The 25809-nt window shown below is 42.6% G+C and overlaps 1 protein-coding gene and 1 long non-coding RNA gene across 2 annotated transcripts in view; one reads left to right on the forward strand and one right to left on the reverse strand.

The window, feature by feature from the left end:
* Positions 1-25809, reverse strand: part of GAP43 (growth associated protein 43) — a 52750-nt gene that overhangs the window by 12457 nt on the left and 14484 nt on the right. Inside the window, exon 2 of the mRNA XM_079974177.1 lies at positions 12526-13138. Coding sequence (XP_079830303.1) covers positions 12526-13138 — 613 coding nt within the window. The remainder of the gene's footprint in view (positions 1-12525; positions 13139-25809) is intronic.
* LOC307215150 lies at positions 22249-25222 on the forward strand. The gene is made up of 3 exons (XR_013838322.1): positions 22249-22410; positions 22936-23006; positions 24389-25222. It is a non-coding gene; the product is annotated as an uncharacterized lncRNA (long non-coding RNA).

Genomic DNA, 25809 nt, shown 5'->3' on the forward strand with positions numbered 1-25809 from the left:
GTTATTTGACTTTTGCCATGCAAATGGGTTAAAATCTGTTTTCTTTTAGCAATTAATTCTTTGTCAGTGTGCCTTAGTAATAAATAAAGGCTGAAATATGCTACCCATCCAAAAACAGATTGCTCCCTACAGGGTCCTGACATTAAACCTCTAGTAGGACCTCAGTAGTACATGCAAACTGTAAGTTTCCTCAGAGAAAAAAAGTGGTAGTGATGGTAGTTGTAATGGTCTGAGCACCAATCCTTTGACAGTTAGTGAGAAAGTCCATTCAAATATATTTTTACCGTTCTTCTGCTCTTGGTGCTCCAGCTGCCAACCCTGGTTGGTTTAAAATTACTCCCTAGTTCAGGCTCTCACAACCTGAGGTCCTCCAGACCTTTTGGACTACAACTCCCATCATCCCTGACAACTTGCTATGCTGGCAGGGGCTGATGGGAAATGGAGTCCAGAACATCTGGTGGGTACTCAATTGAAGAAAGCTGCTCTAGTGGCACTTAGTCTTAAGCATGACTACTCAGACCCTTTCATGATGACACTTACTCCCTTCAATGCTACTATTAGCTCAAGAAGTGCACCTGTCCCTCCTGCTTCAACTCCCATTGCGTTCAATAGAGCTTACTCCTAGGTAAGAGGTAATAAGATTGCGGCTTTAACCAGAACACAACACAATTAACACACTTTGTTTAAAATCCACACAGACAAAATGCACCCACTCTAACTTCAACAAAATCAAACGATTCACATAGCTCAGCTTCCAAGGGCATATCCCAGAAAACCCACCACTGCCCTCAGACACTGCAATAAGCACTTATGGAAATACACAATGGCATAAGAGGTTTAATCCTCTTACCCACCATGATCATTTCCTGCATCTGATAATTCTCAAAGGGAAACAACATGTCCTTCAAGAAGAAAAAGCAAAATCGTGAAAGGTGTAAGGAATTTGAAATGAATGAATTTGCACTGTCTCTTGTTGAGCCAAACATGGCAAAACAGGAAGGCATGTTCAGCTCTGATGAACATCCCATACAAGACTAGACCCAAGTTAGGTTGGCCTGGTTAAAGCTCTTTTACTTTAAATAGCTGTACAGAAGAGGGAATTTCAGGAGGTGTAAGTTTCAGTCTTCTTCCCAACTAGCAAAGCACTGTCCTCTTTTTCACCTGGTCACCCTAGTCCTGGCCCCTAAAACACAAACTGAGTTCTGGGAATGATGTGGCAGGATGGTGATCCATAAGACAACCTTAATTAGATTGTTTTCCCTCCGTGAATAACTCCCACATGCCCAGCCACAAAGGCAGTGGTTTTAATGCTAGCATCTGATGGCCTTATACACCCACTCTGCCAGACATATTAATTGCTACCCCCAAAAGCCCAGAGAGGGAATAGTGAGCTCTTGTGCTGAGTCATTGAAGCCCAGGTGTGAAAATGTCATGGTAATTACTTCTGAGTCATGTTAACAGGTGCATTTAATTAGTTCTGGCCCCTCTTGAGAGGAGGGAGGGCAGAGAATTGAGGGATACATCAAAAGAGGCTCTAGTGAGAAAATATAGGTATAGGCAACAAATTTTTATGCAATAAAGGTTTATGCAGAAATTCAGTGGACCATTGGTCCATCTAACTCAACATTGTTTATACTCATTGGCAGCTACTCTCCAGGGTTTCTGCCTGAAAATGCTGGGGACCTAGGACTTTCTACATGCAAATCAGATGTTCTGTAGAACATCCAGCCTTTCTCCAGTAAAACCATCTATTTTTAAAATCTAGTTAGCATGGAATTCACACTCTTCTATTCTGATGAGATTCATAAGGTACTTTAAGTATCCCATTTATTGAGGGAAGTGCTTGGCGCCATATTTTTGAAAAAACTAACAGTGGAATCCTATGCATGCCTATTCAAAAGTATTGCCCACTCTGTTCAGTTAAGTATATATAAGGTTGTAAAGTTAGTCCACATTCTTCAGAAGCAGTGTAAAAGGTTTACACAGAAAGCAGCTACTTCTGTTAAATAGTATACTAGTCTTACATGATGTGGCAAGAGCCAGCTGAGTGGACAATGCAACTCACACCCCAAAGCCATTCATCAGTTTTTCCCATGGGCATTTGTATATCTTCTTAAATGCATCTCAAAATCTGTTATGAAACAATTTTTTAGCACATGAAAGACCCTAATGGAGCTTAGAAGTCCTGTTATGTACTAAAAAATGAGACCATATTCTCAGTCACCTGTCTCCTGGAGTAGCTTTGCTGAAACCTGATGTTATGATGTCCCTTTGATAAGGTGGGTTTTGGCTTTAACAAAATAAAGGGATAACTAGGACTTACTCATCTTGTATTGAAAGTCGGGACAAGGACTGTATTGCCATAACACAATTATACAATACGACAAAGGACTACATGTGCCTCTCTTGTTTCTGTATTCATGGAAAGACTATATCTAAGCTTATGGAGCTGCTGTAGATTTTCGGAATAACTGCTGGTCAGTATTTGATTTGTTTGTTTGTTTGTTTACTCTTCTGAGCCTGTCATTCACAAATTGGAAGGCACTTGTGAATTATTCCATAAACAGATGTTCTTAGCCCAGGTGCACTTAGCAGGGATGTTCCGCTATGGATCTTTATGCTGTGAAACAGGTTGAAATGCACATTACAAAGTGCAGCCCATATAACCTTGACTGTTTTCTAATGGATTTGCTCCTTTGAGCACAAAATCCCAAAAGATATTCTAGCAGCTTTTGGTTTTCATCTGAAATGTTTAGCCTATTAGATGCTGGTATTAAGGGATTGTGTTACTGCTGTAAACTACATTGCCATTTCTCAACTGTACACAACAGGCTCTCGGGTCTGTACAATGCATTATATCTCCTGCCTTCTCAAAGCTTAATTTTGTGCTTTTAAGAGCTGCATGTGTAAGTTATTTTGTGATGGTGGGGCCAAACCTCTCCAGGTATATAGTTATCAGAAGCTAGCTTGAAATGCAGGTGTTGGCAATCTTATTGCTGATATTATAATAGGTCTGATGATATTTAATTGGTCTTATTATTTCAAATTTTGAATTATGGTGCTGGAGGAGACTCTTGAGAGTCCCATGGACTGCAAGAAGATCAAACGCATCCATTCTTAAGGAAATCAGCCCTGAATGGTCACTGGAAGGACAGATCCTGAAGCTGAGGCTCCAATACTTTGGCCACCTCATGAGAAGAGAAGACTCCCTGGAAAAGACCCTGTTGGGAAAGATGGAGGGCACAAGGAGAAGGGGACGACAGAGGATGAGATGGTTGGACAGTGTTCTCGAAGCTACCAGCATGAGTTTGACCAAACTGCGGGAGGCAGTGGAAGACAGGAGCGCCTGGCGTGCTCTGGTCCATGGGGTCACGAAGAGTCGGACACGACTAAACAACTAAACAACAACAACATTGTTTCAAAAATCTCTCCCTTCTGATGCTAGAAATACCTGTTCTGATTGGCTCATCACCTCACTGGTGATGGGCCAACCAGGGCACCCTACTCATATGCTGACACAAACAAATCCAGTTGCATTCTGACACTTTCTGGAAGATATACAGCTTAATCAACTTATACATGTCTACTCAGAAGTATCCATTATTTCAAGGCACATATTCCCATATCTTGTTTATTCTCTATCAACAGTCTGGTTAAACTTTGAAATGCAGATTGATCTTGAATATCTAGCATGCAAAGACTAGCATGCAAGTGGTGTTCAACTTGGAACAAAGCCACTTCACTGTAGCATAGATAATTTTAGGCAGGGCTAGTCAAAGAACAAGGAGGGGTATGTGCATGTGTGTAGAAATTAGCCAACTGTACAAAGTGAAGGGATTACATTCATTGTTTTGACCACTTTTCCTTCTGGCCCCACCCTGCACACTGGCGTGTAGCCCCTGAAAAGTTGCACAGAAGGACATGTGGCCCTAAGTGTGAAAAAGTTTCTCCATCACTGCTAGAAATTCAGAAACTCTCACCCATAGGTCAATTAACAAAGCAACAAGATTCTCAATCAGCAATTCAACACGAGTTTCAAGGTGTAAATTGGTCTCACTTGCCAATTTCTAAGTCTACCAGTTTACCAGACTCCCATAGGTTTTTCTCACTAGCCTAGCCAAGCAGTATGTCACCCATAGAGGGCAAACTGAGCCTGTTGATAACCACCCAGATCCCAATGCAGACTTAATTAAGCATGACCTTACTATTTTCAGTTAACATGTTCAAGGGAAAGTAGATTTGGAGTATAATCAAGAAATAAAATGAAATGTCGACTCTTAAGAGAGGGCATGCTCTGGATAGACAAAAGGCAAAAGTTATCTTATGTTAGAAGTAAAGATATTTCCAGATGATTCCTGAAGTTAAAAATCAATTCCCCTTTCCGCTTCCCTGGAAGAGATTTTGATTAACATGGCAGCATGTTCATTCCACCAATAACACAAATCAGTATTAGGACCTGGGATAGCACAGATCCCCTTTAGGACACAGAGCATAAACAGCAGTAGAGAGAATGATTTCTGAACTTCTGAACTATCCTTATTTAGAAGTTGTGGGACAACATTTCTATGAGTCCAGCCAGTCTGCAGGCTCTTCTGCATTAAAAGAGTACCTAGATTCCCAATCCCTAGCTCTCAAAAACTTTGATCGAGCTGATCAGAGACAAGCATGTTTGAAGCTATTTCCTCACTGGGATGCAATTAATATGCAGGTTCCTAGGAGGAAATTAGAAAATAATCTCTATCTTGCTATCAGTCTAGCTCTTGGCCAGTGATGTGGAAGCTAGAGACATTGACTGGTTGTTGTTGTCGTAGTTTTTAAAGCAGAATCCATCTTTGTGCTGAAGTCTGTTTTGCTGCTCAGGTTACCTGGGGAAGAAAAGGGAGTCCTTTGCAATAGATGACAGCTGGCTTTGAAGTAGGGGTTGAGAAAACCCCTTTGGAACAAAAGGGCTACATGATGAGAGTTGCTTTCTCTAAGGGTGATCTTGGTGATGAAAGATGAGATTTTTACAGTAAAGCATACTTTGCTTATGGTAACTAACTCTGCAATCCCAACCTCACTTACCTGTGAGTAAGCCCCATTTCATTCAATAGGACTTACTTTTGAAAAGACATGGGATCGTGCTGCAATAACATATTCTAAAAATATTCATTCATTCAGACAGTCAAGGCTTTAATATGGTACCCATAATATTTATCCCAGGGCAGTTTACATTGTACAATAAAATTGAGTAACAACAACAATATAATACATACAATTAAACATTTAAAATCAGCAAAAATTGAGATGATTAAATGCCAATTAGCTGTGAAAGCAACAGCTAACACAACATCCTTCCAATACTTAAAATACGTCCAATTAAAATGGCTGAGAGTGTAAATGTGTCTCACCCTGATTCCTAAAAGTTAGCAGAATGGGTGCCTGGCAACTCTCAAATAAGCTGGAATAAGGCATGGGCTGAGTGACATCATTTGGTACTCTACATCAGGCAGAAAACTGACTTAGGAAAGCCTAAATGGTACTGTGTCTCCTTATTAAGAGACATAATTTAAAAGGGGACCGAGGAGGAAGCATGTGACTTCCTTGGGAACAGTCAGCAAATCACCAGGAAAGCCCTTCTCCCAAATGTCCAAAGCCATGACTAGGGAACCTGTGAACCTCTTTATGCTGTTTAATTATTCTGGGTAAAATTCAAGGTAGCACTGTGGCAGTCGTTCCGTCTGTGCAAGCGTTGAAGCTTGCCAGATGGAACAATCATCCATCTCCTACATGTGCGGTTCTGGGGGGTTCTTCACCCCACTCGTGAGCCAATTATGGGGAGCGCATGGAAGGAGGAGAGTGGGGAGCCCCATTGCAGAAGCCATGACAATGTGAAGGACTTCCGCTGACACAGTTTGTTAAGTGATTCCCATCCTTAAGTAATGTATAGTCCCCTTTTCAGAAAATTTCTTACAAGGTGATGAAAAACGTTGTTAAGTTAAACAATAACAGTATTATAAAAATGGTGCAGTAATACACAGAAAATAATACAAAGTATTCATAAATAAAACAAACCATCTCCCATCAGCCAGCATGGTTAGGGATCATGGCAGTTGGAAGTCCAGCAACATCACAGGTTGCCCAGCAATAGTTGTAATACCAGAATACAGGGAAAACACTTATCACTCCTTGGTATTAAAAATGGAAATGCAATCTATGAGAGGGAAGGAGTATTTGCAAAACATTCATAATTAGCAATAAAGCCAATAAACATTCCTGACCAGAAACAAACAGGGAAGAACAAGGAGTTTTTGGAAACCACACTGGATTTCATTGCACAGGAGAATGCAAGGTTGCATATGATTTCAAGTTTAGACATACATGTGGCCCTTGTTATACAGAGCTTGCGAAGAAGGAAATTACACATTGCATAGCTAGATTGAACATTATAGTTAATCCTTCCATTGCCATCACAGGGGAGCCTGTGTGTTTGCTCACTTAATAGAAATCAGTGCATAGATCTCTGGATTAATGCAAGTGAAATTGGAACAGGCACTAAATTTGCTCAGTGTGATAGCAGCTACAAAGCACGGTGTTTCAAATACTCAGATAAAATGGTCACATTAGAACTAGATTTCTTCATACATTTTATATTACAACTGACATTTCCCCGACTCAATCCTGTATGCACAAGTGATACCCAAAGTAGCTGAAATGTGTCTCTTTACCATTTACCACTATCCTGTATAAAATAAAATAGAGCTTTTCAAACATTTTGAAAACCATCTACAGAGATCCATGTCCACCAGGAAACTGAAAGTAGAATGGAATAGTTATCCATAGGTTCTTGAGATATAAAGACCCCTAAAACAACCTGAGAATGTGGGGAGACAGATAAAGCCTTAATGTAGAACAATGCAGCAAAGATACAGTGCCACGTTAAAAAAGAGAGAGAGATTTTGCCAGCTTTACATGCATAATTTGACTTTCCTGAGTACAGAGGCATACTTTCTTCTTCAGGTAGCTACGTAACCCTTGAGATCATTGTCACATGAAAACCTGGCCTTTTCCAGCCAGGTGATCTACCATAAATTGTCTTTTTATTGCTTTAGAGCAATAGCTGGTATATATGTGATAACTTTGCAGTGACTTTCAGAACAATCATATCTTCAATTATGCCCAGCAGGCGGGATAGGATCACCTCCTGATCTGGCAGAGGACATCATTGTGCCACTGTAAAAATCTTTATGCCAGCACAGAGATACTTGGGCCTTGGAAGGACATTGATCCTGGTAGAGCCCTAACACAAGACCACTACCACCTGCACAGTGGACATGAAGTGTGAGGTGGCAAGAGAGGAACCTAGTTAGAATCCTATGCTCACTCAAGGATCCATCCCACCCCTTGAGATAGAGCAAGTTATGTACACAAACAAGGTGGCCAGGTGGCTCACAAGTTGACAGAGAAATAGCACCAATAGCATAATGGAACTCAGAATAAACAGAGCTATTTTCTGAACCTTAGGGGGAAGCAGTTGCATTTTCCAAGTTCAGTAGTGATCCTTATATTGATCCTAGATTGAGTAAATTCCAAATGTAGGGACTATCCTTACAGGATAAAAGATTGCAAACCTGGACTTCCTATACCAGGCACCCCCAAACTCGGCCATCCAGATGTTTTGGGACCACAACTCCCATCATCCCTAGCTGACAGGACCAGTTGGTCAGGGATGATGGGAATTGTAGCCCCAAAACATCTGGAGGGCTGAGTTTGGGGATGCCTGTCCTATACAATATCAGTTTTAAGCAAGCATTTTTGTAAAAGATCAGCGCATGTCCACATCTCTACAAGAATAAGTTGCATGTTTCAATCGCTTCAATGGATCCCGCACAAAAGACGTTCCAGCTCAGTTGTGCAAGATGTTAAGAAATAAAAATGATTATTATGATTGTAAGTCCTGAAATATCTTGATTATTGCAGTTACTTGATGCACTAGGCAATTCCTGCATACAGCTCAATTTCAGATGACATCATGGTTTCCCAAACATAGGACAAATAAAGGGAAGGGTATGTCTACTGTCAATGTCACCCATGAGATCATGTCCTTGAATTAGAAGATTGAGGCAGTAACTATAGGAAAATTTATGCCAGATGAACACCACTGCAAAAATGTGGGCTGACCTGCATTTACTTTTTTGTAATAGTGGGAGCCAAGTGTGCCTTGGAAATTAGCCAGCCAATGATACCATCTTGTAGCCAACTAGATTTATTTATTTGTTGGCAGCCTTCCACTACCAATTACAGTGCCAGCCTTTGCTCACTGAAATAATAATGCCAATGATTTTAGAGCAAGTGTCAGGCATCTCTATGAAGACTCAGGAAATTCCTACGAAAGTTCAGTTCCACATTTCACACTCCAAGCCAGCTGTCACTGGCCCCTTTAGAGAGTAATGCATGGGGTATACCATAAAGCACCCTCAGGTCATTAAGGGGAGAGAAGGAAAGGATCTACTTTGTGGGAAGCGGATTAAAGGTAGGCACCTGACTGTGGAGACAGTAGGGTGGAGCATTTATGAGGTGAGCAAGCACCTTTTCATGGTATGCAATGAAAGCAGTTAAGTGGCCCTGCTCACCTTTCAATTATAGTTTAAAGGGAAAGTGAATATTCACTCACCCAATCTATTTTAATTCCACCTTGTATCCAAGAGGGCCCACAAAATGGCATCATCGGTAGACACACACATTTTTATTCCTGTCTTCATTTCACAATTTTATGAAATGTTTGAACGTTAATTTAGAGCCAATTAAGCTAAGCAAACATTGATTTTTGCTCAGCTTAATTCCAAGCAAAAAAAAACCCCAATCAATTTTCCACTAATAGCTCAATCAGCTCAATCAATTTCTCACTACTATCCTACAATTCATTCTAATATAATCAATCCTATCACTTTTTGTATTGGCTTTGAAATGGTTTTGCTACCATGAGCCAAAGGGTAGAGGAAAGCCCTCAAACTTCTCATCTGTTCAAGGAAAGATAGGTTTTCTTGCAAAATTCATGGTCTAGTTTTAGTAAGTTGAGTCAGCTATGTGAACTGGAGCATGTGAACTGTTCAAAGAGCCTGGAATTCAAGTATAGTGTTAAACCTTGGAAATTCCTCTTGAAATACCTGAAGATGTTTTGCCTGCCCAGGAGCATCCAAATTTGCCCCTGTTTCTGTCAAATATTTGTTTTGTTGTTTATTGGATTTCTAACCCACCCTTCACTGTAAGGTCCCAGGGCAGGTTACAGCAATACAATTAAAACAGTATAAAAGAAGTAAACAATTTATATGCAATTATAAAGGCAAGTAAAACAATCTGAAGCAAAAGCAGTGCTATATAGTTTAACCCAAATATAGAAGAGATGGGTCCCACAAAAATACCTGAATTCTCAGAGTCCAAGACAAAGAGGTATGTCTTCAGCATATGGCTGAAAGTGTATAATGAAGATGCAAGATGCGTATCTGTGGAGAGGGTGTTCCACAATGTAGGGGCTGCCACAGAGAAAGCCTGGGCTGCATCTCCTGTACTTCTGAGGGTGGCAGAACTACCAAGAGAGCTCTTCTCCTGAGTCTAATACCCAAGAGAGGCTGTAGGGATGGAGGCAATCTTTCAGCTATTTAGGGCGTAAGTTGCTGAATAGTTTGGGTGAACCAGTTCTACCTAGCAATGTTGCCATTTTACTGGGCGGTTGAATCTAAGTTTTTTATTTTATCATTGTTCCTCTCCTCCCACCCCTTGCTATCTTTCTGATGAAAAACTTCACTGGAGGGAGAAGTTCAGTGACAACTTTAGAGCCAAGCCATGGGCAACCTAAGGTTTCTTGGCCTCCTCACAGTGAGTTACACTGGCCTTATTGTAACACAGTGCATACATGGCACTGTGCTTTCATAATACAATCAAAACTGATACATGGCGTAACCAAGCTTCCATGCTTGCCTTGCGTATGGCGCCACTGTCATTGTTACAAGACAAGCCTCTCTCTGCCTATTGGTTGATTCAGAAAATGAAAGAATGGAATATTTAAATCAGAACTCAGTGGAGGATCGTGCAAGGTTTGCCATAGTTGAGGATGGACCATCTGCCCCCAGTGTCTCTTCACAGACCATATTCCACTGTCCATTTGCTCTGGCACAGTTCCACAGAGATTAATTGGACTAAAAAAGGTAAAGGTACCCCTGCCCGTACGGGCCAGTCTTGACAGACTCTGGGGTTGTGCGCCCATCTCACTTAAGAGGCTAGGGGCCAGCGCTGTCCGGAGACACTTCCGGGTCACGTGGCCAGCGTGACATCGCTGCTCTGGCGAGCCAGAGCCGCACACGGAAACGCCGTTTACCTTCCCGCTGGTAAGCGGTCCCTATTTATCTACTTGAACCCGGAGGTGCTTTCGAACTGCTAGGTTGGCAGGCGCTGGGACCGAGCAGCGGGAGCGCACCCCGCCGCAGGGATTCGAACCGCCGACCTTTCGATCGGCAAGCCCTAGGCGCTGAGGCTTTAACCCACAGCACCACCTGCGTCCCATTAATTGGACTACACGGGAGCAAATGAGCTTTGCAGCCTCTTTCAACATGCCTATTGACTGAAAATGCCCCTAAGCACCTTCTTTGCCATCCCTTCCCCCACCTCTTTCTTCTCCCTGGCCCCAGCAAGAAAAGCTCAGTTCCTGCTGAAAATAATTTACCCTTGTCAACCAGAATTGTGAAGTTTATTATACACATAACCTATGTGTCCTTGCTTATTCAGTTCATCCCACTCAAAGTTTTAGATTACTAGCTTTATGGTACTGGAGACATTGCTTTCCCATGAGATTTACAGATCAATTTGGCAGAAACTGTGATTCAAAATCATCTCTGGCCCATCTCCATTGAAGTCATTTGGAATCAAGCCATACGAAAACATGACCCAAGGAGAATGGATACATTTCAGTTTGGCTGCTCTTTCTGCCTGATATGCTGTACATTTTACTATTTGCTTATTGCTGTTTGGAGAATAAGGCTATTAATGGTTACTAGCCATAATTGCTGTGTGGCATGCCCCTAAATAATAATTGTTGAGAATCACAAGTGGAGTGAGTGTTGTTTTGCTCAGGTTCTGCTGGCCAGCTTCCCAAAAACTGCTGGTTGGCCACTTTGAGAGCAGGATGCTTGAGCTAGATGGGGAGAGGGAAACACTAGTAGTTTAAGTCTCCAGTATAGAGCCCATCTGCACAATTCCTATGCTGGTTTCAGATTTTGCAATTATAAGCCACCTTTTCTGGGTTATCATACCAAAGTCTATTGTCTTCCCCTTACCACCCTTGCACCACAAACCTCCAGCTGACCTTACCACTATCATTTTGCCATTTTACCATTTGTGTCCACTCATCTTACCCTGCATGTGACCACTCAATAGCTTCAATTGGTGGAATTGGCACTACTACAAGTGCCATACAATACCCATTCCACATTAGTAAGAATTCAATCATTTAGTGTGGCAGCACCCGCACTTTGGAACTCTGTGCCTCTTGAGATCAAGCAGTCGTCTTCACTGTACTCTTTTAGGCACCTGCTAAAAACATTCTTGTTCCAAAAGGCCTACCCAGATGCTGAGAAAGTTGAGGTGATTTTAATTTGTTTTTAGTATTTTAACTTTTGTAGGTTTAAAAGTATGGTTGTGAAGTTTTCTGATTTTACTGTTTTATCTTTTGTAAACCACTTTGAGGGTGGTGGTTGTTGATTTTCAATCAATCGGTGTATGCATTTTATGAAATAAACTTAAAAAAATTCAAGCTGTGCTGGCCCAAGGCAGTTTGCTGCCTAGGGTAGAACAGTAAATTGCACTACTCCACCCCACTGCCCAGTCAAGATACACAGTACCCAAAGCTGGTCAAGTTATTCTGGCACTTGAACACCTTTTCCGCACCTTTTGGATGTATAAATACAACAATAAATTAAATTGCTGACCATTTACTGCTCTCTCATCACCCCTCAAATTAGCTGCCCTGGGTTGTGGATTTATCAGGCAATGCAGTACTCATGGACGTTATGGCAACTTTATTATAAATGGTATAATCTGGTGACTGGGCTTATGTTATGACACCCAACCCAACCCTATCGTGGTGGACAAGGCTCAAAATCTTTTGAGCGCTCAGAGTTTTTGAAACTTCTCTCTTGCAATACTTAAAATGTATCTCTCATAATGTTTGAAAATAGGTTTGTTTTCCTTATGGGTGAAACCTCCTTATGAGGTTTGCAGGGGAGAGCGAGGGAGATAAATCTCTTGCTGGTCACGTCAAAGCCCAAGAACTGTAAATTGGGCTCCTCTATCATGGAGCAGTACCACAGAGCCAGTCAATTGCCAACTTTCATTTAGGATAGATGGCTGCCTGCTTTAAAGCTACACCTGCCCTGTTCTCATGAAGGACCACTGGTGGCTTAATCCTAATGTTAATCCCCAATTCCTAGCTCACACATCACCACTCTATCTCCATTCCAAGACAGCTTTCCTCCCTTGCTATTGTTAGCGTACCTGTCTTCTCTTCGGTTTGGCTACTCTCCGCTGTGTCTGTTTGGGGTTGCACTGTTGCCTTGGCAGTAGCATCCTCTGCAGCAGTGGGGGTAACGGCAGTAGTGACAGTGGCAGGCACTTCGGCTTGTTTAGGTTCCTCCTTGACTTGGGCTTCGTCGGCCTTCAAGGATGGTGAATTATCGGTAGAAGCTTTAGTGGCACTTTCCGTTTCAGCGGCAACAGCAGCGGACTTTTCCTCCGACGGGGCAGCGGGAGTAGTGGCCTTTGTGGCAGGTTGTTCTGAACCAGTGTCAGCTGTGCCCTCCCCCTGCTTCTCATCTGCTGGGGTGCTTCCTCCTTTGCTGCCATCGGCAGGCAGGGCATTCTCAGTTGGAGCAGCTTCTGTAATAGCAGCTTTGCCATCCGCCAAGCCATTGGCGAGGACTTCCTCCTTCTTCTCACCAGCTTCAACATCAGTAGTTTGGGAATCTCCCTTCTTCTCCCCCTTGAGCTTTTTCCTTGTTATGTGTCCACGGAAGCTAGCCTGAATTTTGGTGGCTGCCTTATGAGCTTTATCTTCTGGTTTGATGCCATCTTGTTCAATCTTTTGGTCAATGTCATCATTTTTTTCAACCTTTTGTGGGGAGAAGAAAAGAGAGGGGAGGTTTGATTAGAAATCTCTTGAGCAAATACATTCTATGAAAGTTAGTTAGGGTGTTTGGGTAAGCATATTGCAGAACACACATAGCAAACATAAAGCAATTACAGGAGGCTTTCATTTTCCTCATTCCTGGTACTTGCTGTAATAAGCAAAGTTAATAGTAGAAAAACATGTTACTACTAATATGCAGCATTAAAGAATGAAAATCCAGCATGTGACTTCCATTCCATATTCAACATGCTAAGCCAATCCCATATTTATTATAATTTGAACTCTTAAGAGAGACACTTTATACTTATTAGGGAAGATAGGTGAGCTGCCTATCACTCAACACCGGTATACCGTTCCCATGGCAACTGCCACTCTACAATGATGTTCTGTGCTGACCACACCAATATGTTCAGCCCATGTTCTGCAACATTCAAGGAGACTTTGGAAGCACTCTCTCCATAGCTTTTGGGAGCTGCAGGCTTGAAATGCCACTTTCCTTCCATGGTCAGCACAGACCTGTGGCAACCACTGCAAAGGACCCATCCCCAGAGCTTCAGGATTTTGGCAATGCCTCTGAAGAAAGCATGTGTGGAAAAAGCCATATACTTGTCACAGGGCTTGCAGGTCATGCCAAATAGACAGATAGATAGATGATAGAATGGATCTGTATATGCATCAACTAAACATCTCATTTAGAATTTTGAAATGTGCTGTTCAACAGTAAGAGCAAAATGCAGCAGCATGGCCAAATATATGGAACACATCTCAGTGATCCATTTCCAGGTACAATTCAAAGTATTGGTTCTGACCTACAAAATCCTAAGTGGCTCGGCACCAGGTTCTTTGAAGGGGCATCTATTCTGATATGGACATTTATGGGTGTTAAAAGTCTTGCCACCTTAGGAACACAAGAAGCTGTCATATACCAAGTCAGACCATTGTCCTGCCTAGCTCACTCCTGAATGACAACAACTTTCCAAGGTTCTAGAAAGCAGTTCGTCTCAGCTTTGACTGGAGATACCAAGGATCCTACCTTCCAGAGGCAAACTCTGGTTTTTCAAATTTCAGTGGCACCCTGCGTGAGCCCAAAATTTGGCACCCCAACTCCTGCATATCACCTTCTGTTATGTTCAATTCACTACATCATAGTGGCAGCGTCCTACAGTGCCTCTCCTAGGCTTGGCGCCCAGTGTGGCAAAACCAGTTGTGCTGCCCTAAATCCGCCTCCTGGACTTTCTGCACACAAAGCATATGCTCATTCATGAAGCAACAGCCCTTCCCAACATATCTTCTGAGATGAGGTAGTGACAGCAAGACAAGGGGCCTCTTCTGTTGTGGCACCAATTCTCTGGAATCCCCTCTACCAACAGAGGTACCTGGCATTAGCCTTGTTTTCTTTTCTGTGCCAGGTAAAAACCTTTTTATTTGCCCAGGTTTTTTAAGTGCTTGATGAGATTTACTGTTACTGTTTTATCTTAATTTATTGCTCCTCTGTGTCTTGTTTTATTGAGATGTTTATGACTCATTGTATTGCATTGTGGTTTGATTATTTTATTGCAAGCTGCCACTCTGAGAGCATTGCTGAAGAGTGCCCTATAAATACTCTAGATAGATAAATAAATAAAACAACCTGAACATATTTATCATGAAATACTATCCTTTTGTTTCCAAAACAAGGGGTACATTTATCAGATGGTTTCTTTTAAGTGTGGTTTTAAATGACCTGACCTACAGTGCACACTGGCAGCCTCTACCTAGTGCAAACATAAGCACTAAGTTGCTTTAAATGTTTCCTAAAGAGGTATTAAATGATGGATAGCTCTGTTTTCACTTCTACACATGAATAAATGCCATCTTTTAGGTCTCTTTTTATGTACATATTTGTCTTCTCTTAGTAATTCACCAGCCTTGAGTACAGCAGACTGATGAGAGGCTGACCTCATCAGACCTCTATAGCTCAGCTGGTAAAGCATCAGACTCTTAATCTCAGGGTCACAGGTTTGAGCCCCATGTTGGTCAAAAGATTCCTGCATTGCAGGGAATTGGCCTAGATGACACCCGTGGTCACTTACAACTCTACAATTCCATGATACTATGGTCAGGTAATTAGCAAAGAGTTTGTGGGAAACCAGAGGCAAAATTTAAATGGGCTGGGCAGGGTGGGGCATAGCTGAGTGGCACAGCACATGCTTTGCCATGCAGTGTGTCTCAGGTTCAAGTCTCAGGTTCAATCCTCAGCATCTCTGTTGAAAAGGATCATGTAGCAGACAGTGGAAAAGTCTCTGCCTAAGACACCAAAGAGCTTCTGCCCATTAGAATACACAATGCTGGGGTAGATATAAGGCAATTTCCAGAGGGTATCTAGAGTTTCTGTGTTGCAGTACAAAAAAAACCAACAACCAGTATTGTGGCAAATAACAAATAAGCTTTTGTGAGCTAGAATCTACCAGATACGTAGTGTAATTCACAGTATAGAGCCACACAGGGAGAACTTTAAGCAGTGAGATCAAAACTGTTTTGTTCTCCTGGCCCATGGTTGGTGGGTCAGTCTTTGGTTACATAAATCTCCCTCATCTGAAATAGCTACTCACCAGCAACAATAGCCCACACAACCTGTGGAACCGCAGCTTGCAGCTGACCCAGATGCCAACTCTGTCCTCCCAACACAACCAATCAAGCAACACAATTGCAGGAACCAAAAATGTCAGCCACATCATCAAGGGTCAATTTACTTGTTCATCGTCATCATATACATTACTATCATCTGTCAGAAATGCCCTTCCACATTCTACACAGGGCAAACAGCCTAATCCACGTAGAAAAGAATCATAAGGGCGCAAATATGACATCGGAAATGGTAGTGTTCAGAAACCTGTGGGAAAACATTTCATTCTACAAGGATGCTCTGCTATTGATCTTGAAGAGGCCAAATGTGAATAAAGGAATTTCAAGGGATGGGTTCCAATGTGAAACTCCTGGATTATATTTAATCAAGAATTTCAGTTCTATTCATTTGGATCTGAGTAGAGACAATGGTTTCATATCCTGCTACAGGCGTTAATTCACTCAGCATTACCATCTTGATTGTTTTATTACCTATCACTACACTTGTTTTGTACACATTATAGCTCCAATTGAATTGGAGCCCTATAGGCAGTAGAGATCTCTCCTTTAGTGCAAAGGGAACACTGCCCCACCCATCACAATCTGACTTCAGTCTCCACCACCAGATGGTGCTGCCTATAAGTTTCATCTTTCTCAGTCTCAGTGTTGCCCTTGCAGAACTCAGCAGAAAAGAGGATGGGAACAAAACTAAAATTAATTGGCTCTGCCTGTCATTGGTCCCTTGCCTTATGCCCCACCAGGTCCAATGGACACCAGTGACCACTGCCTGCAGCATGGGAAAGCAGATGCAACATGGTCAAGGGGTTTGTCCAGCAGGACACAAACTGTTCCAGGCTAAGGAGCTAAACACAGGGACAGGTTCCCACAAAGTCAATTTAGTGTGATTCCCACTTAGAGGCAGGCTTACCAATGCAGCTAAGCAAACCCTCACAAGTAAGCATGCTTCCGTATATGTATCACTTTACGGCACAAGTCTGATGCACATTCAAAAGCACAGCAGAATGCTTGTTGGCGCCATCTGTCTTCACTGATCACTTTCAATAAGATATGCAAATGCACATCCCCATCCACAAACAAGAACCAATGAGTCAGATGTGGACAGCGGTGTTCAGTCACTTGCAGCAGATAGGACTCCGCTACCACTGCAGTGCAAGTGACTGAGGAAAGCCAAGGAGGCCTTGCCTTCACCAGCAGCAATGGAGGAAGGTGTTAGGTCAGATACCCAGCTGCGAAGTGGCCAAGGGGATCCTGTGCAGCCTGGATCCATGCTGCTGGTGTGTCACTTTCCTGCTTGCTGCTGACTTTCCTGCCTGCCTCATTATGCCCTGCTAGCATTAGCAGGAAGAAAATGCTGCTATGGGTTGATGGGACAGACATTAAGCTGGTGAGTGCCTGCAGATTATTAGGGCGATGGGATGGCTGACTAAGAAAAGGTGATTAGTGACCCATGAGTGTTGGCTTCTCCGAGACTCAAATATTTTTCCAAGAAGTCTCCCCAGTGACCCTCCTGGTCCATTGGAGCTCTACAGAACTGACATTGCTGATCTCAGTATCTTACATTCTAGTAATTTAAGAAAAGCTGGTTCAGCATTGTCATGAACACAGGTCACTTCTGGAAACTTGCTTATTCATTCTGATTCATTTGCACAAAGTTTCTGCAGAGGTTGTATGATGTCCATTGTTCATTGAGCATTCACACCCTGATTTGTTTGTGTCAAGGTTATATGGCTTTCCACCAATCTAATGTCATCTCACATTTTCCCATAACTTTCCTTACAGCAAAAAGTCTATTTTGTGTTATGTTTGAAAGTGGGTTTGTTGTGTCTGAGAGTCAGAACACTTTAATCCACTTTAACTTCACAAACCTCAATTTGCCAGTATTTAAATGAATACTGGCAGTCTGGAGGCATCCATAGAGCAGCAATTCACCTGAAATGTGGGGGAAAGTGTATTGTGTAGGCAGTCTGCATATGTTGCATGGTTAGTACAGCAGAGGATGGCTTTAAAAGTAAGTCACGCTTCCAAAATAACAAGCTGACATTAAAGAATAGTAATTCATTTAGAAGCATTTTAAAATAAGCTTTCAGTTTCTAAAACTTGAAAAATATTTTAAATTTTAGGAGCTTGAGGTACAGAAAAAAACACTAAGATGGCAAGACCTGTGATTTCATAAATAGAATGTCGGCAGCCCTGAGAAAATTCACTATTGATCAAACTTCTTTGGACAAAAAAAGAAAGAAAGAAAGTCCTCATTACATGTATTCCCCAGAGTCCTTTCTGTCATATATTGGAAGAAGGGAACACTCTCTTCTTCTTTCATGCCCCCAAACCTCCTCCAAGGAATCCCTTGTCAAAATGACTTCTACTAGTTGCCCAAAGGACTGTATTCAGACTTGTTAACCTCATTCTCCAATCCACGTTATCAAACCTACAATCTTCATAATATTTCTACCTCTTTTTCATGAAATACGTAGATCCATGACTCACTATCTAAGATTCCCAGTTCAGGATAGGATGCAGTCATTATTTTGGCATCATTCTCGCTACCTCACCCTCTACTGTTGTGTGTGTTGCTCCAACAGTTCCGTATACTGAAATGCAGCAATCATTTTCCATCTGTTCTTCCCCTGTCTTCCTGGATTACAATAAGAAGGTACAGGACGCTGGAGCATCTCTACTTCTGATGGGTAGTTCAGGTTAATACAGGGCTGATAGGGGGAAGAATTAATGTGTTTCAGCAACAAGGACTACCAGAGGGACTACCAGAGCCATTTTCCCCCATTGATCCCATAGCAGGTAGCACACCAACAACAAAGGAGTCTGGGTTGGCATCATTCCTCCCATGGAAGAGAAGAGCACTTTCATCTCCTCCCTCTAGGAGGAAGATGCAGCAGAAATGCACAGATAGACGACGCTCTTTTACCAGCCTCACAGGTGAAAAAAGTGAAGTGATTCACTTATTCTGTGTGGCCACAATCAACCACTCTTTGTATCTGGAGGACCTACATTCAAGTGTGTGGATCCAATCGTTTGGTTTTATGAAGCATAAAGTGATGGGGGAGGGGCACGTGACTTGAAATGGGGTAAATGAAGAATGTGGAGGTGTCAAACACCTTGGAAGAGCACTGATCATAAATGATAGGTTTCATAATCCTGTAAAGAAGTAAGAGAGACTGAACAACAAGATTTGGGGAGAAAAATCTTGGGGAGCAAAGTCCCCTGGCCGGGGGGGGCGGGCGTGGGGGTGGAGTTCCAGTGAAATAAATGGAGAAGACATTTATAAGAATCGGTTTGGGCACTGCAAGAGAAGCTTGGCTTCTGTAAGCAAGCAAACCTTGTGCTTCTGATGCAATATCCAAAATCAATTCTCAGAGGACTTTACGCCTCCCGCTCATCCAGCCATGGAACAAGGGCAGCTACTAAGGAAATTCGGCCCTTTTTGTGAGTCTCTTTCTAATTCTATGCAGATTCCTAGGTTAAGATGAACAATGAAGCAGGACCAGTGGTTGAGAATATGCCTTGTATGCAAAGGGTCCAATATTCAACCACTGGCATCTCCAGCCATGGTAGATTCAGGACAGCGACTACAAAATGCCAGGCAATATAAACAAGGAGTTGTGATCCGATATAAGGCAGCTCCCTATGTAATTAATGACTAGGGGTGGGGGAACGGAATTGTCACATGCAAAATGTACCTTTCCCCATTATTCAGGCTGATTGCTAATGGAGTAGCAGGATTCACAGAGGGATAACCCCCCTTTCTAGTTGGTAGGTCTATCCCTCTCAAGAAACAGAGACAATCTAGGATTCCTACGTTGTAAAACTTGGGGAGTGGAGGCAGCTAGCCACCTTTTTCTCATTTTCATTATTTTATTAATTTAAAAAGTATGTACACACATATAATCAAATACACCCACATATGCAGTGGCTCAGGGATATAAATACAAATTAAAAAACTACAAAAAAAAATCAGCCTTCTCCAAAGGACCCCCCGTATAGCTGTTTTGTCAGACAGAACGAAAAGGATCATGTTATAAAAATCAAGGTTGACTGATATCTAATAGCTGAAAATGAAGTGCAGAGGGAAAAGATTTGCCAACTGTATCTACTAAAATAGCGAAACATGGGCACAGGAGGCAGGAAAAAACCTTTCACGCTTTCTGAGGTGTGGAAGCAATTTAGCACCAAGGACAGTTGCGCTTAACCCAGCTAAATAGTGTGAAGGCACCAGGATAGAAGACTGCGGCTTCTGCCTCCTCCGCCCTGCAGCTCTCTTAGCAGGATTCTTCTATGCCAGGGCAGATGTTGTTACTATGGTCGGAGCACCCACAAGTGATGAAAAAGAGCAGTTTTCCTGATCCTATACCCCAAAGGTACAAGAATCAGTTGCATCTGTAGGAGATGGAACTTTGATTTCTGCCTCCAATAGTTTACAGCAGGCAAAGGCAAACTTGGCCCTCCACATGTTTTGGGACTACAACTCCCACCATCCCTAGCTAACAGGACCAGTGGTCAGGGATGATGGGAATTGTAGTCCCAAAAACATCTGGAGGGCCGAGCTTGCCTCTGCCTTGGTTAAGCAGTTCCAACAAAGGGAGCTAATCAAAAAGCTCAATGACATCAAACAACCTACCCTATTTAATAAATCAGGCAGGTGAAGCCTTCTGAGAGGAAAAGGAAAGGGGCCCATATTACAAGTTTATACCAGATGTGCCCAGAGAAATGATGCTTGGGTACCAGTTCTTCTTGGGATGCTTGAACACTGAACTTTGCTTTATACGGGTGGAGCATGAGCTACTGCTGCTGATGGCAAAGTTCACTCCATCCACTGAACAGAAGGGTGCCAAGTTCAACAAAGTATCCTCCCTGCTCTTGTTTTGCTTGTGATCTGTTTGTGGTGGTAGTGTTTTTAATTTGTGTCACTGGAAATAGGAGCAATTAACATTCTGAGGTGGTGTTTACGGGTTCGTTAAATCAAACAAACATCCCAAGCAATTAGAGGAAAGGGGAGGCAGGTGAATTCCCAACGGCTGGGGAAGCAGGTAGCTTGGCGGACGGGTTCGGGATGTGCAGTTGGACCTTTGTTCCCGACACCTGGCAGCAACCAGAAGCTGAAAGGAAGTTCCACCCTTTCAGCACAAACATAAGCAACAGGTGCCACGCCTTTCCTCCCTGCTGCCTGCAAAAGCCACCCAGGATTGACTGGGATTGAGAAGTCAATGAGAAAGATGGGAGGGAAATGGTTGAAGGAAAGAATATGTGCTACAAGACCTTGAGGAGAAGAAAGGAAGGAAGATGAGCAAGAGCAAAAGGCAAAACGGTACAGACAATGACAAAGAGAAAGAACCAAAGGGGTGATGCAGGAGGGATGCACACAGACAAGTGATACTGAAGCAAGAAATTGGAGACAAACCTGTCCAAGCTTGATACAAAGGCATTTTCCCCTAGCAAACCATGCAGCTTTGTGGCGATTCCTACACACCAGCTGTGTTAGTCCCAGGACTGCCATGGTCCCAGGCACCTCCACATCTGCATTTCCCCCGGACCGGCACAGCTTTCCCTTACAGCGTGGCTGGCGGCACCATGTCTCTGTGGAATTAGTCCTGTCAGGGAAGATATTGATTTGGATGCTGATGTGTTAATACATGGCTGCTTTCAGCAAAGCTTCCTTCCTTCCTCCATCCCAGACAATAGACTGGAGGACTAACCTGCCACTAATAACACAGGAGGTGTGTCTATGGCCAGACGTGCTATGCAAGGGGATGAGGCAGCCTGCAGAGAACACGGAGCGTCTATTGTGCTCCTTACATGTTCTAAGCCTATCCCAAGATGCTTTTAAAACCACAGCATTGGTGACTACAGATATGAACATTCTTTATGTGCACAGTAGCTATCAACTCAGACACAGCCTCAAAATATTTGCACGTTAACTGAGAAGTCAGACCAAAGATGCAGAATAAAATACTGATTACAGTATTGCTTTTTTTGTGGGCTCAGAAAAGTTCTTTGGTTTCTTGTCCAGCCTATCAGAAATTTGTTTTTGACCTATGTTACAGTCATAGCATGTGTTGTCGACAAGATATAAAAGCAAATTATTTATTTATTTATTTTAAAAAAGTTATTTGTTTTTGACCTTTGTGGGGATATATTCTTAAACAGTTTCATTTGTCTTCTGTCAGACTAGCGACTTGCCAAGTTGTCCATGGGCAGGATCTCAAAGTACTTAGTGCTGGAATTGAATAAACTTTGTTTAGGGTTTTAAGCATAACTGCCTGACTGCAAAAATGTTGCAAAATATACAGGGCCCAATATATGCCCCCCAAAGTACAAAGAGAGAGAGAGAGAGACCCCAAATACTTCTCTTGAGGGTTCTTAGCTGGCTTCAAGTGTATTGAAATGAGTCCATGTTTACATTCTGAGCATGTTTGACTTCTGAATTCCATGGGAAGGGAGAGAACAGTAGAGCATGAGTAAGAATGTAGTTGGAAATGTCAATTAGGACACAGCTAGCTCCTACTCAGGTTCCAGCACAAAGAAAAGCCCGAGGGCACTTCTGACAAAGAAACTGCCAGGGGGGAGCAAAGCACTGTACATGTTCCATTACCAGCTGCCCCAGGGCCACATTACAGGTAAGCGGAAGCTGTGAGCAAGTGCAACTAATGCTGGCATGGATAAAGCTAAGAAGCACAAGGGTCTGGAGGTAAGGGCTTTCCCCCAGGAAAATGGGTTCTCAAGAGTTGTTCTTGTTTTTTTGCAAGAGATCCATCAGTGGGTGCCTGTAAACTGGGGAGGTACAGAGAGGGACAGGGTGTGTGAAATGAGAGGGTTCTTTTGCATTATCTCTCAGCATTCACACAGGGTTAGCCTGCATTCTTTTCTTCGCCACTCTCCTCCAAGAAAAGGGGGGGAGAACCCTGAACCAGCAGATTCCAGAAAAGTGCAGCCCTTCACTTTGCGATGGTATGCAAGGATATTAGAACAAGTACAAGTCTCTCTTGTGCAGCTGTAACTTTCTTGGGCAAACCTTCCACACGAAGTCCTCCCACCACTGCAAAGTGCTTTGAAGCCGAGGTAGCACGAAGGAAATGTATGTGCTTAACTCTTCCCTTGATAGTCACCCTCCTCCAAGTGACTTTTTTCTGCTGTTGTTGTAGGCCCATGTTTACTTCACAAATGTTAGTCTGGAACTATACAGTGCTAAAAGCAGCTGGGATGGATTATCTGGGTAATTCTCCTTTTCTCTGTATCTTCTGTAAACCTCTTATAGATTGAAAATATGTTTCTTTAAGCAGTAACCACAGCAGAAGAAAACAGCATAGATAGGTAGCGTAGTTTGCAGATGACATCAAGTATTTAGAATGGTGTATATACCTAAGTGGACTGAAGAGAAAAAGATCTCTTCAGACTGGGTGAATGAGCAACAAAAATATACATGGAATTTGTCAGGGGGGAAAGCCAAACTAGGTGCAACTTTAATTGTATGGATGCAGTTAACACACATTTTTGTTTCCCTGTCACAAACTTGACAAAATTGGCTTTCCAAAGCTGCCATTTGCATTTCAAGCAGCAATGTTCCCTAGGGAGGCTTCCCCTTCAAATGCTTCTCTGAAGCTGATTTTTGTGGGTTTAGTTCAGAATGTGGCAGGAAAAGAACAAGTTCTCTACCCTCCTGTATGGTCCTGAAGCTGCTCTGAGGCCCCTGCGGCTGCTATTTATGCAATTAATTGCTAATTGCATTCTCACAATGGCATATTTAGTTTGACCCCCAGCATAAAGTGACCAAGATTGAGGCAAAAGCAAAAAAGAAAATGGGCTAATCAGGAAAGGGACACTGGTGGCAGCACCATCACATTGATTCCAGAGGTCATATTCAGGGTAGAGCTACATAGCTGTCAACTTTCAGATTTGAAAATAAAGGATCAGCAGCCTCGAAAATAAGGGATCAGCAGCCTCACCTGTCCCGGAGATAGTCTACAGGATATCTAACAATCCGGGAAAGCAGCGGGAAATGGCGCTGGAATAAGGGAATTTCCCGCAAAAAAAAGGGAAGGTTGACAGCTATGTAGAGCTATATCCTTGCACAAGAGGAATAACTTTCCTCCTCTCCCAGCTCATGCCCTAAATCTGTCCTCTGGGTTCCCTCAACCCTCCAGAGCAGATCTGGGAATGGTACAGGGCGTATGCAGGGAGAAGAGAAGAGGGCAGTCCTGCTGTGCAAGCAGAAGTCATTCTGCTCACCCAACTGTTTAGTTAATAATACCACCCATATCTAGCATTGGGAGGGAGGGGACATGTTAGAGTATATTAAGAGGAAAATACAAAGGCAATTATTCAGGACAGAGAAAAGGAAACATTTCTTCACACATAGATAAAACCATGGAATTCAAGCCATAGGATGCAGAGATGGCCACCAACATGGTTTGAAAAGGGTGTTTGACGTATTCATGGAGAAGGCTATCAATGGCCATGTATTGCCTCCAGTATCCCAGTGACCTACTGAAAACTGCCCCAGGCCCACTTTATATTATAGCTTCGTGTCGCCATATTTCTCACTGGGATTTATGTGTCAGTCTGATTATGCTCCCTCCCCTTAATTTGTCTTCACAGATCCTATTTTGATCATCAAAACCATATTTGCTCTACAGAAATGAATGAACAATCACCCCAGCAGAAGGAGCTAATGATACACAGGATGCTTACAGCAAGGATAATTAGGCATGTTGCTAACTTGTTCGGAATAAACATGTGTGCGGCAGAGCAAACCACACACAAAAAAAAGGGAACAGGAAGTGATGAGCATAAGGCCAGAGCAGAAAGAAAGTGGCAGACATTTAGAAGCAGATATGTTAAATTGTAGTCATAATGGAAGGTAATGTCTTAAAGCCTACTGGACCAGTACTGGACCAATCCTGCATTTAGATGAAAGTCTGCCCAAAGGGGCATCAGGAACATAATTTCAAAAAACAGCAGAGAAGGCAAAACTTATCTCTATTCAAGGTTTCTCTTGGCAGAGGCGAAAGCTGTGTTTTTCTCCAAATCTGTCTATACTAGCATAACTCAGCCCTTTTCCTAGAGTCTGGGATTGGGTATGGGAAACCTTTGGCCCTTCGGTTGTTGCTAAACTACTGAACGTTGCTGATCATTGTTCCTGATCTAGAAGGTTATTCCAATAGTTTCCAAAGAATGCATGGGAGGAGTCACATCATGGCTCCACCCCAAACCATGCGAATGAAGAAGATTACAACAAAGAAGAATAAGCCTCTGTCTTTGTGTTGGGGGAACCTGAAAGCACAGGGTTCTTGGTCATGCAGAAAAGCCCTCTGCACATATAACGGTGCATGCAGGCCTCTTTGTAGTGATAGTAAACATATGTAAGCCAGGAACGGAGGCTAGCATGCAGTCAACCCACCCCCGCCCACCATACACCTACTAGGAGTAAGGACATTGTGATGTCCTCTAGCTATTTTGGACTCCATCTCACATAATTCCTAACCATTGATCATGCTGACTTGGGCCAATGGGAGTTGTAGTTCACAGAATATGGAAGACACATTAGCTGCTATTCTGCTAGAATGAAGATCTGAATATAGTGACTGTGACTGCAGCCTCCTTAATAATTAAATTAGCATCCATTCAGTGGGGAATGTTTCTTTTGAAAATTGTAAAAAGTAGAGACAGAATAATCTGTGACAGACACAATTCTTCACTTTTTATTCTGATTCTAGAATACTGAGGAGTTTCTATTTGAACTCCTGTTCAGTTGTCATATGTTCCATGCATCCACACAATTTGATGTTCCAAAGAACTGTAACTCACATCAGCAATACTGTGTCCAGTACTGTGGACACCACTCCTTTCTTGGTGTTCTTGCTCTTTGTATATGATCTGTGCCCAGTCACTACATTTAAAAGATAGGGTAGTTATCCAATGTGAATTGCTAACATTGGCATGTAGGCATGTAGGTACAATGGACAGTACCACTGAGACAAAGCAAAGTATCAGAGGCCATAGTCAACATTTCGGTCTGT

This window comes from Podarcis cretensis (genome assembly GCF_951804945.1).
Source record: "Podarcis cretensis genome assembly, chromosome: 4".
Classification (NCBI taxonomy): Eukaryota; Metazoa; Chordata; class Lepidosauria; order Squamata; family Lacertidae; genus Podarcis; species Podarcis cretensis.